Source organism: Xenopus laevis, chromosome 2L, assembly GCF_017654675.1.
Source record: "Xenopus laevis strain J_2021 chromosome 2L, Xenopus_laevis_v10.1, whole genome shotgun sequence".
Classification (NCBI taxonomy): Eukaryota; Metazoa; Chordata; class Amphibia; order Anura; family Pipidae; genus Xenopus; species Xenopus laevis.
This window is the reverse complement of record NC_054373.1, coordinates 49,788,410-49,803,078: the sequence shown is the minus strand read 5'-3', so window position 1 is coordinate 49,803,078 and position 14,669 is coordinate 49,788,410. Positions and strand designations below refer to the sequence as shown.

General features: G+C 39.0%; 1 protein-coding gene across 6 annotated transcripts in view; it reads right to left on the bottom strand.

The window, feature by feature from the left end:
• Window positions 1-14,669, bottom strand: part of rap1gap2.L (RAP1 GTPase activating protein 2 L homeolog) — a 443,489-nt gene that overhangs the window by 15,481 nt on the left and 413,339 nt on the right. For all 6 annotated transcript variants that reach the window (XM_041581866.1, XM_018246321.2, XM_041581865.1 and 3 more), the window contains 5 exons: window positions 12,686-12,815; window positions 7,715-7,870; window positions 4,352-4,423; window positions 479-565; window positions 122-256 (listed from right to left, as the gene is read on the bottom strand). In XM_041581866.1, the coding sequence (XP_041437800.1) occupies window positions 122-256; window positions 479-565; window positions 4,352-4,423; window positions 7,715-7,870; window positions 12,686-12,815 (580 nt within the window). The remainder of the gene's footprint in view (window positions 1-121; window positions 257-478; window positions 566-4,351; window positions 4,424-7,714; window positions 7,871-12,685; window positions 12,816-14,669) is intronic.

Here is a 14,669-nt window from a genome sequence, read left to right as displayed (position 1 = left end):
GGCGTTTAGTTGACAATAAATAGGATACCCACTATTAATTTTCTGCTGACTAAAGAGATATAGAACCTGATATAGACCATTGGGATCACTAGATGATTATCCAACTATCCTTTGTACTTACCTTAAATGACTCCAGGAATCCACCGTGAGCACCGTTTTCCAACTTGTCTTCCTCTGGGCCCAGGCCTAGCATCGCTTGTGTATGTACATGAAGGTCATCATGAAGGTTGTCCAAGAGTGCTGCCCTTGTCCGATCCTACCATTGAGTAGGAAGAAAGGTGTTTTGGATAAAGGTGTTTGATAGACTTTTAGCAATCAAAACACTGAACATGTTAAGCAATGCTAGATATATAGATATAGCACACTAATGTATTTTTTTAAGATTTGTATAAAATATTTTTATATTTTAGAAACTGCAATAGTTCCCAACCGACATAAATGAACAGAATCTACAGCTTTTATCGATCCTCTTGTTTACCTCGAGCTTAGCAAACTTGTCCGACTTGCAGCATGCGTGCTCTGCATTAATGAGCTTGGTCAGCAAAAATTCACGGAACTCTGAATTCTGGAAAACAGAATATAAATACTCTATATAGTAAACTGTGGGGGAGGACCTTCAGTTGTTCCTTTATGATACTCATAATTTAAATAAAACAGATAAGGTGACAGTTTTGAAAAACCCATATTTGATCAGTGCCATTATGATGGAGCCCTAAAATGCAGATTAGTTAGGCACTTCACCAAAGAGTTTGCTTAGTTTTGAATAGGCTGAGGGTGTGGCTAGCCTGAAGGCTAAACAGGGTTATATTTGGAAGTATCTTGGATACTCCTGTAACTACAGTATAGTATGTTCAGGGTCTGAATGGGCCTGCTCCCCATCTTGCTTGCACTCCTTCCTGACCCCCCTCAACTCAATTGCAGCCACATGAAAAATAATGCGCACAAAGAAGGGGGACCTGTGGGCCCCTGATGTGGTAGTATCTGTGGTTCCAAACCCCTCCAGGCCAAGCACTTCTTGTTACCCATGACAGCTTCCTAACTGTGCCCCACTTTATAGATGCATGCTGGCCCCACCCCACGCCCTCCGTGACGTCAAAGTCATGGGTAGGTCAGGCGTGGATATATAAGAACAGATCTTTCCATAATTTGGATCTTCATGCCTTAATAAAAAATCATTTAAACAATCAATAAACCAAAAAGGATTGTTTTGCCTCCAATAAGGATATCTTAGTTTTGATGTGCTGTTTTATTATTGCAGAGAGAAAAAAGGAGTTGGGGGACTACCTTTCCGTAATTTGGAGCTTTCTGAATAACGGGTTTCAAGACAACAGACTGCAAACCTGCACATAAAAAAATAGGTATGTTGTGCAAAGCATGTTTTACTTTACAGTAGCATTTTCTTTCCTGTGATTTGAATATATAAGAGTAGTTATTATATTGCTTTTACAATAGTAAGGAGTTATTCAGATATGATCTGATTTGATCAGGCAAAGAGAATGTTTTCACTGGGCACCGGTTGGTATCAGCCCCCTCATTTCAAAGAGGATACATACCGGCACACAAGAGCATACACCCTAATAAAAAGGGAAAATGTTACGCTTTCACTAAATAAAGAAATTGTATTTCTACGGCCTGCCAGCAGAGGGAAACATAAGTATACCTGAACAGGAGAAAATAACCAAAGCAGCTCAGCCATGGAACCAGCAGATACCAAGATGTTATAAAATGCAAAATAATAGAAACAAAACCTATTTACAGTATATAGCTTACATGTATTCATCTTCATGCACAGTATGCATCTTTTGTACAACTCTGCATCCATGTTGTATTACTCTCTTTTTTCAGATCATATGGGAGCATAATTATTATTATGATGGATGATGGAAGTGGGAAGCATTCGCTCTATAGCAGACTAGATATGAGGTTTCATGCAGAACATTTCTGCATCTCAAGCAATTAACCGTGCTTACCTGTACCTACCAATTCCACCTAAACCCACCTTGTGGGACCCCAAATTGCTTATGCACATTGAATGAACCTGCTACCTTTCTTGATTCAGCACTCTGTTAAAGGGACCCAATCAGCACTTTACACTTTGATTGTATTCTGTTAGCACATTAGAAAGTGATGTGCAGCCAGGATGCTGGAACCTGTAGTTCTTCAATATCTTGAGGGTTACAGGTTGCTTATTATGCCTGGCACTAACAATACGGTGATTTGTAGAAGCACAAAAACCCTTAGCAAAGTGAATTGTTGATTAGTAACTGAGAAAGAATAAATGAACAAACAAGAGCCCATTTCTAATCTAATTAACTTCTAGGATAGGCTCAGTTTAGTCTTGCAGTTTAAATTCGATCTCTTCTATTGTATTGGAAAATGGGAATAGGCCAAAAATAAAGGTTTCGTTTATTATTAGCAGTGAATGGCATTGCTGGTGTTTAGATCCTTGTTGGTTTATGGACAATGCATTTCATACCTAAAATGTTTTTTCTGCATCTCTCAACTACATCTTACACAATGGAGTAAAATGACTTCTATCAATTTCTTTCAAGCAACTTTTTATTTTATTTAAAGTCAGGGCAGTGAGTGACTCTGTGTCTTTGGGACTCAGTAAGCATGGTGCCACTGGATTAAAGGTAATTATGGAATCATGTTTTTTTGGCATGTGCGGTGGTGTAACTAGATGTTACTAGGCCCCACAGCAAATTCAATGAAGGCTCCAAAATATTATTAGTTGGTCGATCCTACCAAGATATATTAAAAATGCTCATTAAATAGGGCCTCGTTGGGCCCCCCTGAAACCGCAGGGTCTTCCTCTGTAGTTACACCCCCTGTGCTAGTGTTATAGCTTTGATGGAAGGAAAACCCCAATCATTATCCACTGGAGTGCACCAGACCTGATTCAGCCTGGCAAGGTTTGTATGACAAGCATACATGATCATAGTATGTGCCAGGTAGGACTTTTAAAGGGCAATAAACCACCCTACCCTTTTTGAATCAGTTTCCCCCTGCCCCACCCCAATCTGAGTCACTAGTAGGTAAGAATATGAATATGCCCCCATACCTAGTCTGTCAATACAAAGCAGCAAAGAAAGCATGGTTGGCGCTACTTTCAGTGCCCAGGCTCCCTGGTGTTAAATGCCAATGGAGGGGCACCAGTATGTTAAATTGGCCCTGGACTTTTGCACCTGGGTGAGATAAGCAATATGCTAGTACTTGCTGCAACCACAACCTGGGGTGCTTTGGTGTATTTAGAAAATATATATGGGAATTATTTACTTTAAGTCCCGCTGAATTTTTCAGTATTAATACAGGAGGGCCTAAGGGAAATAATTTCCTCTAGGGCTCCTAAAGGGGAATTACACCCTTAATGTGACAAAACAAAAATTAGCAGCAAATGTGACAAGCTGCCACTATGTTGTATGGGATACGTGTTTAAAAATCGCATCGTACAAGATGTACCGCTTTGGCATGACACTCCTGACAAGCCCAGTGCTACTACAAGAAAAAAGGAAAATAATGAAGACATTTGGTATTCAAATTCCTCTCCAGTTTCTTTGATCTCTCCAGGTATCTAAACTGACGTGCTGACGCATTTCTGACAGCTTAGGGAAAACCATGACTAATATTTTGACTGAGAAAATCTGTCAGTCGTTTTTCTATCCAAACGATAACCTGCTCCCAACAGAGTTCCCCAGAAAGGAGCCGATAATTGTGTTAATTTCATTGCGTCACGGCCCTTTCTGATTTCTGAGTCACTAGCAGGCATCTCAGCGCTCTCTATGACAGCTATTATACCAAATAGGGATAAAATACTGCTCTTTCAATAAAATCCTATCAAAGGACAAATCTGCGGTCAGTTTTCCCCTAAGCGCTTATCAGTAGATAGCACTGCTAGATGCCCTAGAATCACTTTAACCAAACAATGTGCTTCTTGCAGAAAAAGGAAAGGAACCAGCGAGACGCAAAAGCGCACACTTTGGGAAATATTTAATTAAAAGAAAGCAAAAATAACTATTACGGTAACAGCGTGAATACATAACATACACCTTTCTTAAAAACTCAATTTTCTCTTTAGCAATAATGTCAGTGTCTAATGTTGCATTTAGTGGATAAATCAAACCTGGAATTTAAATAAAAAAAATAATTCTTATAAAAATTGCAACTTCTGAGCAACCTAATCTCAAGGTAATATTGATTTTAACGTTGAGTACAATGTTTTCATAGTACTGCCTAGTGTCCATTCTACATCTGCCCTTGGAATAGTCACTCTTACACTAACACCACATTGAAACCATACAATGACAAGGATATTACACAAAGACAAGGTTTCATGTTTCATGTTACTCACTTTTTGAAATACTGGGGGATTTGGCAGTGGAGGCCCAAATGATGGCACATCTTCTCTGGCAGTCACAGATATCTAACAAAAACAAAAAATGTCTCACTTGCAAATCTAAAATTTACATCTGACATAAACCTCAAGAAGGATCTACATGTATCCTCCCATCACTGATATCCTGCTGATATATACATAGTTACATAGTCAATGATGTTAACAAATACACATTCCTCAAGCTCAACTTTTTGTCCAAATAAACCCTGAGTAACTTTTAGTTTAGTAGGAGAAAGACAAACTCCAATTTCATTGAGAGCCTGAAAATTCCTTCTATGCTTAGATAGCTGTGCTTTGTCTACATTTTACAATTTTTTAGGCCACCAGAAAGAAAGAACCAAGATGGAGGAAAGAGAACCCACTGCAAATGGATCTCAGTGTGGCTCAGTAAACATTCCCAAATCATTTAATGCTGTGGATCACTGTACCACCTAATACTGTGGATCACTTTACCGCCTCTTGCTGTGGATCACTGTACCACCTAAAGCTGTGGATCACTTTACCACCTAATGCTGTGGATCACTGTACCACTTGTACCACTTAAATTGATCGATTTTTTTGGGCAAAACCCTCCGAAAAAAACTCCATCATGAAGCCTATTAACATCTTCAAATGGTTCAACCAACCTCTGCTATCTACATGACCTCGACAGGTTTTAGATGGTGTATTTTCAGATTCAACTATTTCCAGGGTCGGGGTATAATAAATCTTGAATAATTTGAGTTTTTAAAAAAAAAAAAAAACACTAAAAATGTAGTTTTTTTTTAATCTGAATATGTGAGTTTTGACCAAAAAAATAACCTCAAAAACTCAAATTTTTGCTGAAAGTCTGGTATCATTTCAAGCAGGGGCTTACTGCCCTTATTTTATGGACGCACCAATACAAGGTCTGTCTTTGGTCAGCAGGCTTACTAATAGGTTTCAGCCTTTTTGCTGCTGGAACACATCAGCTGGTACACAATATACTGTATATCATCTCTCACTAGAATTGCCTTTTTTTTGGCGAAAAAGGGCAGAGGGCAGGCTGGTAATGTAGGGGTGCGGGCTGGTGACGTAGGGGGTGGCCCAGTGAAGTCTGGGGCTGGATGGGTGACATGGGGAGGTGGGCAGGTTAGGTCAGGGGTGGGACTGATGACGTGGCAATCAGCAATTGGCTGATCGCCATGTCATTCACTTAAATGTCCAAATTAGGAAATCCGACAGGAACTTTTCACCCAGGCAGCCCCTGGCAACCCTATATCTCACAATTGAAATTCATACTAGAGCTTTGCCTGATGCTAGCTGAGAATCATGCAAGTTGTAGAGGACCAAGTCAGCTACCAGGCCAAGGGAGACAGGTAAGTAAAGCTCATCAAAAGTCTGTGCTTATTGTCAATACTGGGGTCTCCCCTCCTACACTAGATTAATATTTATTGTCATTAAAAAAATATAAATGTAAAAAGCTGGGAGTGGGCAAAGGGACTATGTGGCTCACACCCCAAACATAATGGTTTGGCACAACTTATCCACATTTACAGGCTACTGCCATATCCTTCATAAAGCAATTCATTTCTCCTGACATTCCTATCGCAGGCTTTTGCCTAGTGACAATCACATGGGCAAACGGCCTCCTTTTCATAATATTTGCATTAGAATATTGTCAGGATAAGCCAGCTGCTCTCGTGAACAATTAACAGCTTTACAGGAGCCAATGTGTCCTTTACAGGACGCCTCACCAAGCAGCACATATTGTATTTATCCATTCAAACTGGCAAATGAAGCTGAATTACTACCTCTTATAAGTTTGTTTAAAACTGTAAGTTCCCTCTTATCAGCTGGAGTTTATTGTTTTATTGCAGAAGAGCTTGTTTGCCAACACCCACTGGTGCTGGCTGTACATAGCCATGTTCCTTCATTATGGGCAGCCATCAATACGGATTATTTCTACATGCTGGTTGCAGGAAACAAGGCACAATGATCACAGGAAGGGACAAGAGCAATTTACACAAGGGCTTGTACAACAAATTGAATTGTATTTCAGTTGTAACAGTCATGTTGTTTTATTTATTTAACTTGTATACTATCTGTAATTTTTTTCAAAGATAAATTTAAAAAATGAGTAACAAGCAAATTACAGTTTATATATCAGTTTAAATGGGTAATTCACCTTTAACTTTTAGTATGCGATAGAATGGCTGATTCTTATCAACTTTTCAAATGGTCTTCACTATTTATTTCTTACAGTTTATTTAATTATTTCTTCTTTAGTCTTCTGACCCCAGCAGCCAAAAACTATTGTACTGCAAGGCTACAATTATACTGTTATTGCTAGGGATGCACCAAATCCACTATTTTGGATTTGCCGAACCCTCGAATCCTTCACGAAAGATTCGGCCAAATACCGAACCAAATCCTAATTTGCATAGGGGAAGGGAAAAACATTTTTTACTTCCTTGTTTTGTGACAAAAAGTCACACAATTTATCTCCCGCCCCTAATTTGCATATGCAAATTAAGATTGTGATTTGGTTTGGCCGGGCAGAAGGATCCTGCCGAATCTGAATCCTGCTGAAAAAACCCGAATCCGGGATGAATCCCGAACCGAATACTGGATTCGGTGCATCCCTAGTTATTGCTACTTTTTATTAGGTATCTTTCTATTCAGACCCTCTCCTACTGATATTCCAGCCTCTCATTCAAACCTCTGCCTAGTTGCTAGGGTAATTCAGACCCTAGTAACCAGATACCTGGATAGCCACTGAACAAACACGTTAAATAATTAAAAAATCACTGAAAATAAAAAGACTAATTTATGAAGGTTCGAGTTGTTTTTTTTCACAAAAATTCGAGTTGTATTTTTTTGTCAAAAAAATTTTCAGGTTAAAAAAAAACTAGAATATTTGAGATTTATTATACCTCAACCCTGGAAATAGCTCAAATCCCAAAATACACCATTTAAAACCTGTCGAGGTCATGTAGAAGTCAATGGCAGAGGTCCCTTTAACTATTTGAAGAGGTTAACAGCCTGCTTGACGTTTGAGTTTTTTTCGGAGGGTTTTGGGCAAAAACTGGAATAAAGAACTTCGATCAATTCGTGTTTTTTTCCTTCGAAAACTCGATGATTCGGGTTGCAGGACTCAAACTCACAGAATCTGGTTTTTCGATCCGAATAAGATACCATTTGAGTTTTGACGTCATTCGAGGAAAAAAAAACAAAAAATTCTAACATTCGAACTTTGATAAATCAGCCAAAACTTTGTAGTCACCATTTAAAAAAAAAAAAAAAAATAATGTGTCCACTCTGGTCAACAGTCTTAGTAAAGAGAAATTCAAGCCTTACCTTGTACGTTGTGATATCGGTGTCTGGGTTTTCAACTTGCACAACAATGTAAGCATGCAGAAAGTTAGATGCAATCATGTCTGGCACGAAAGGGGTGTTTTCCTCTTGAAAGATAATAGCCACAATATCATTACCAATGTGTCTTTTCCGTTGCAGCTACAATTACATGAGAGATTGAGATTAATATCAAAGCCCATTCTGTACAGCACTTACCCGCAAACACTTGATGGTACACAGTACTGTCATTTGTAATGTTCTAGCCCTAAAACTAGATGATGCACATTATGTACTGTACATCTTGATCCATTAACAGTTTTAATAGTTTCTGCTTATTAAAATGTTGATGCTAACATTGTCTCATTGTCATCATTTTCAATGGTAATTACTGTTCATCAGCCTTTTCCAGTTTGTGTATTTTTATGCATTTTCTTGTCATCTTAATAGGGACTTTAATATACACAGAGAAGCATACAAAAATGAAGTGCCAACATATACGTATATACTACATATCAAATCATGCTTAAAGGAGAAGGAAAGGTTAAAACTAAGTAAGCCTTATCAGAAAGGTCCATCTAAATATACCAGTAAAACCTCAAAGTAATGCTGCTCTGAGTCCTCTGTTAAAATAAACACTGCATTTCTTTCCTTCTATTGTGTACACATGGGCTTCTGTTTCAGACTTCCTGTTTTCAGCTTAAACCTCCTTGCCCCGGACGTGAGCATGCTCAGTTTGCTCCAGTGATGTCACACCAAGCTAATACTGCAGCTCAGGGCCGGGCCACGCCGGCCAGGCGCCCCAGGCAACCCAGCCAGCCATGGCGCCCCTTCCACCGTGCGTGCTGGAAGTACGTGCGCATGTGCGCTGACTGACCGGCAACCCCTTCCGGTAAGCTCTCCTCCTGTACGCGCACGCATGCGCACGCGCAGGCGCACAGACAGTACGCAGGACTGAAGAGGAGCGCACTCAGCCGGACTAGGGGTAGGAAGCGGAGAAAGGTACGTGCCTGGCGCCCTCCAAGCTTTGCGCCCTAGGCACGTGCCTACTCTGCCTACCCCTAGTTCCGGCCCTGCTGCAGCTGCTATCCTAAACATACAGAGAGCTTCTAGAGCTTTTTACTCAGGTATGGTAAAACATTATACAGAATAAATATGGCATTCTAGCTTGCACTATTGCAGCTAATCTATTGGCAATAAAATGCCTCCATAGCTTTCATTCTCCTTTAATCAAAGCTCACAATATTACTTCCTTACATCCTTACTGGATTAATTCACATTATGATTATTTTTATCCCAACATACCTATAGTCTTAAACTGGCCCTACAACCCTTTGCCCCTACAGACTACAGAGTCAGCAGTTCATTGGCTAATGTATGGAGTCACGGGAGGCCAGATGTTTCCAACACACATTAGGACCAGTTTCATAAGGAGGCAATTTGGAAGGAAACAAACTAAAACTCCCCATACACAAGCCGATATAAGATGCCAACAGATTTAGTCGGCAGCTTATTGGGCAGTGTATGGGGCCCTCTGATGGGCTTTCCTGACTGGCCGAAAGTCGGCCAGATGTCGATCGAAGCCTGCATCGGTTCGTTCATGGGGTCCTTGATCCGACCACCCGTTTTCTTCTCGTTGTTCAAGGTGGGCATGTCGGGGAGAGAGCTGCTCGTTTGGCAACGAGAAAGGCTTGGAATGTAACCCAAGCAATGCTAACCACTGCACCACTGTGCAACCCCCAACACAGATTTTAAAATTCACAATAAATACAGCAGATTATAAATATATGGTTTATTAATTTTAATATGGGATATAAAGCACCCAGATATTATCTGTTGGTGGTCAGATTTATAATTAGTTGTGCCTGTGTTTGTAAGCTAGTAGTAATATATAAACTATAGATGGTACTTTTTGCTTTAACAGCAACATAGTGTAGTAGTAGATACCATTACCAGTCGACCAGAGGTAATATCAAAAATCACAGACTTGTTTTAAAGAAATTGGCAACATGGGAGGCTTTTTTTCTATTGAAAAAGCAGTTGTAGTCTAGTGGATAGGAGGTCCTCTAACAATGTAGGGCATGTGTGTAGCAGTATACTGAGCTAAACGTGCATGTGATTTTGCCTTCCCATTGACTCCAATGCAATTCAATAAATTATAACACCAGTTTGAGAAGTTTGACAAAATGCAAAACATGACAGATTTGCTCAACACAATCGACAAAAAACTGGAAAGTGAAGAAAAAAATGTTTTATTGGTAGCCCTAGAGCAGAAACAAGCTGCCACAAAAAAAACACCCATAGGCTCTAATGTAGTTTGCTACACAAATTGTTGCACAACAAAAATTTTTTAGGGATGTACCTAATCCAGGATTCGGTTCCGGATTCGGCCAGGATTCAACCTTTTTCAGCAGGATTCGGATTCGGCCGAATCCTTCTTCTCGGCCGAACTGAATCCGAATTTGCATATGCAAATTAGGGTTGGGGAGGGAAACTGCGTGACTTTTTGTCAAAAACAAGGACGTCTAAGATGTTTTTCCCTTCTCACCCCTAATTTACATATACAAATTAGGATTTGGTTCGCTATTCGGCCGAATCTTTCACTAAGGATTTGGGGGTTCGGCCGAATCCAAAATAGTTGATTCGGTGCATCCCTAAAAAATTTTGCACATTTTTTCGGCAAAGCGAAACAGGACAGATTCGCTCATCACTAGCTAAGAGCCCTTAAAAGGATACTGTCATGCAGGGCCGGAACTATGGGTAGGCAGAGTAGGCACGTGCCTAGGGCCAGGGTCGGATTGGAACATTGGGGGCCCACCGGGGCTGCAACACTAAGGGCCCCCTCTCGGTTTCCAAACTCTGGACCCAAGCCCACCCCTCCCCCGCACACTATACACTTTAAGGGGCAGCCTATCCAGTCAGACCCTGCCTCTACTCAGGTGGAAGCTATACTTGTCAGTGGCAAGTTCCCAATTTGTGCAAAGCACAAGAAAATCCAGCATCTGGCATCTAAAAAATGCAATGAAACATGGAGCAAAAGCTGAATAGTCAACCAGGCAGAGTATAATAGAATTCTTAGCTAATGCATTTAGGTCAGCTCAAACCTGCATGTCAACAGGGGATGACCAGGGCCCCCCTCCTGCCCCTCCGTCCCCCTCCTATGATGTGCTCACATTCACACGTTGGCAAAAAAAAAAATCGAGCATCGGGGCAAGGGGGTCTGGGTTTTTTCCTGGTGTCCTGCCGGGCCAGTCCGACACTGCCTAGGGTGCAAAGTTTGGAGGGCGCCCAGCACGTACCTGTAACTGCTGCCTACCCCATTCCGGCCTGAAGAATCCTGTGTTATGCGCATTGCAAGCGCGCCTAGGTGCGTACGTAAGCGATCCTGTACGTGTGTGCATGCGCGCGCTGCTGTGCATGCACTGGTTTGGAGGGGGCGATGCGGCCTGGCATGCGGCCTGGCATGCTGCCTGCGGCGCCCGGATGATTTGGCCCGGCCCTGCTGTCATGGGAAAGCATGTTTTTTAATTAATCAGTTAATAGTGCTGCTCCAGCAGATTTCTGCACTGAAATTCATTTTTTTAAAAGTGCAAAAACTGATTTTATTTTTTTTATATTTAATTTTGAAATTTGACATGGGGCTAGATATGTTGTCAGTTTCCCAGGAGCCCCCAGTCATAAGACTTATGTTCTGATAAACTTCAGCCACTCTTTACTGCTGTACTGCAAATTTGAGTGATATCACCCCTATAACCAGATAGCAGCTCCCTAACACAAGATAGCTGCCTACACAACAACATTACAACAAAAAAAAATACACTTATTAGTTCAGGAATTACATTTTATATGGTCTATCATATTTGCAGTGTAAACAGTGTAATCTAGAAAAAATAATGACACCATAAAAATCATAACAGAAACCCTTTAAGGTACAGTACCCAAATGATTTCTGAAACTGATCCCAGGTACACAACTTTTTAAAATCTAAATTTCACTTAAAATCAAATAAAAACCTAAATGATTTGCACTATCATAGTGGTGTTCACTTATAAATCTTTCCATGAAAGTCTTATCACATTCACTCTCATTTGTTCTGTCTTTTACTCTTGAAGCCATATGGTATTTTATTATGGACTATGGCTAATGAAATGAGAATGCAAACAAAGTTGCCATTTGCCAGTACATTAAACCACAAGCCATTTCATCAACAAATTTCAAAGCAATCAAACAGATATCAATAAGGAGACCAGTGTTTGAACGTTCTCAGAACAAAAGATAACAGAAAATAATGATTCAGGAGAAGGTCCGTTGATTTAGTTTCTTTCCAGAGGCCCTATCCTAGTACAAATAAAGTAAAAAAACAAAATCAACAATTATACTGTAGGTCATGGCTCTTCTAAGTTGCTTTCCTGCCAGGTTTATAAAAAATAAACACAGATAACATTTCAGACCATCTTCATATATGTGTTTCTATCAAGGAGAACTAGAGTGATCAAATTCACATTCTACTAGACAGGGATTTAGTATGTTTTTGGCTTTTACTTTATTAGATTTTATTTATTTTTAGTTTATTTTCACAGAAATTTAGGGAGCAGTGGTATGGGACCTCTTATCCAGAATAACAGGTCTAGATAACAGATCTTTCCATAATTTGGACCTTCCCACTTTAAGTCTACTAGAAAATCATGTAAACATTAAATAAACCCAATAGGCGGTTTTTGCTTCCAATAAGGAATTAATTATATCTTAGTTTGGGTCAAGTACAAGCTACTGTTTTATTATTACAGAGAAACTGGAAATATTTTTTTTAAAATAAAATAGATGTGGATACAACGGAGTCTATGGGAGACATAATTTGTGGCTTTCTGGATAATGGATCCCATACCTGTTTATAAACTCAAGATGATGTGAATAATTGTTAATTGTTAATAAATGTTACATGCATTGGGTAAAAATCGGAATTTCTGCTGTAGTTACCTGCTGTGTATCTCCTTCAGTGAACGGTAATTTGGTAGACACATGAAACATGATCTCCTTGTCTCTGAACACAGTGTAAATGGATTCTGTGCCGGTCTGTCCATGTGCAACATCAAGTCCTCCACGGAACCTATGGAGTGCATATTATACATTAAGTATAGAATTATACTTCCACAACACAACTGGTCTCCAATAAAGAGATGAGTTAGTCCTTATACACACAGTATTTGTTGTGCAGTGGGGTTGCATGCAAGTACCACCTAGTAACATATACATTAACAGCTCTCATGTTTCACAGTGTCTCTGTACAAATTGAAATGCAGATTAAAACTGACCATAGATGTTAGGATTCTTAAAAGATCTTTTTGCTTATCTTGAAACAATCGTTTAAATGTACGATTTGTCGATCAACTAAAAAGACCATTTCAAGTGAGGTTGTCTAGTTGAAGCCAGGAAAACTGGGGAGCTGCCTGCCTGGCCCTGCAAACAATTGGACAATAGATTTGATAGAAAATTTTCTAACATAGCCAATCAATTTTCTGACTGATGTTGGACGAAAAATCGCTAGATGCACAATCGGTTGGATTGCATTAAAATTGGTCGTTCATCAAAGAAAAACTTCCTGTCTATGGGGGGCCTTAACAATGAATGAAAAATATGTCTTGCTCATATTTTATTGCATTGCATTTCTGTTAATCTTCATTCTTGTGGCTACAAACCCAATGGGAAATATGAAAACAATATGCAGAACTTGCCAAAAAATAAACAATTTTTCGTCGCCACATTTTAAATATTTTTGCAGTCCCTTCCTTTTTGGAATTTTTGCATTTTAATAAAGCATTCCCAGGTTTTCCCATATAAGATGGCATTGTATTGGTCCATTTTCCTTAAAAACAACTGTTTGTCTCTATTTAATGTTTTAAGGTTTTCCAAGTAATTTTTTTACACCAATTTTACAGTCAAATTTCAATTTTCCATCATCCCAATACAAGTTTTCCTTTGTTTACATTTTTTTTGTCTCATAGAAAACCTCAAATCATGGGTTTGACTAGACTATAATATGCCATGTTCTAGTATCTGACAATACAGGTATAGGACCTGTTTTCCAGAATGCTCAGGACCTAGGGTTTTCTAGACAATTGGATCTCTATACCTTACAGCTGCAAAAAAAACACAAACTTTAATTAAACCCAAAGGGATTGTTCTGTTATTTGATAAAATGGAGTCCATGGGAGATGGCCTTCCTGTTATTTGGAGCTTTCTGGCAAATGGGTTTTTTGCATAATGGATCCCATTCCTGTACTTTACACAAAAGGGGTGCATTATTTCTTCTTTCTTTTTTCTTAATGATACACAAGTTTAAATAAGTGAAGTAAAGTCTCAATAAGTCAAGTAATACAAGTCACATAAAGCAGCACCAGTTATAATGACCAATCAGCTTTTAAAAGAATGACATTTACAGGCTAATAATGTCTTTTGTGTAAGTATACATTTCTAAAGATAAAATTGGTGCTCTCCCATCTAATTCAGAGTGCATCACAAATGAGGAGTTCTGGTCCATAAGAAAGTATAACTAAAATGTATAATTAAATACCAGTTCCATAGTTTATTCATCTTTATATTTCTCCATAGCGAATTGTTGGTTGGTATCTTTGCTGTATTCATTTGATTTAGTACTATACTAAACATAGTGTTATTGTCTTTATCACTTTTTTAAATATATATGCAGATATGGTTCCTGTTATCCAGAATCCTTGACGGATAAGGGGGGTTTCCTTAAATTGGAACTCCATACACAATCTACTAAAAAAATTATTTAATGAATAAAACCTAATAAGATATATCTGTCTCCAATAGGGTTTAATTATTTTAATTTAATTAAATTATATATTAGTTTGGATCAAGTACAATGTACTGTTTTATTACTACTGAGAAAATGGAAATCATTAAAAAAATTTAATTATTTGATTAAGTGGAGTCTATA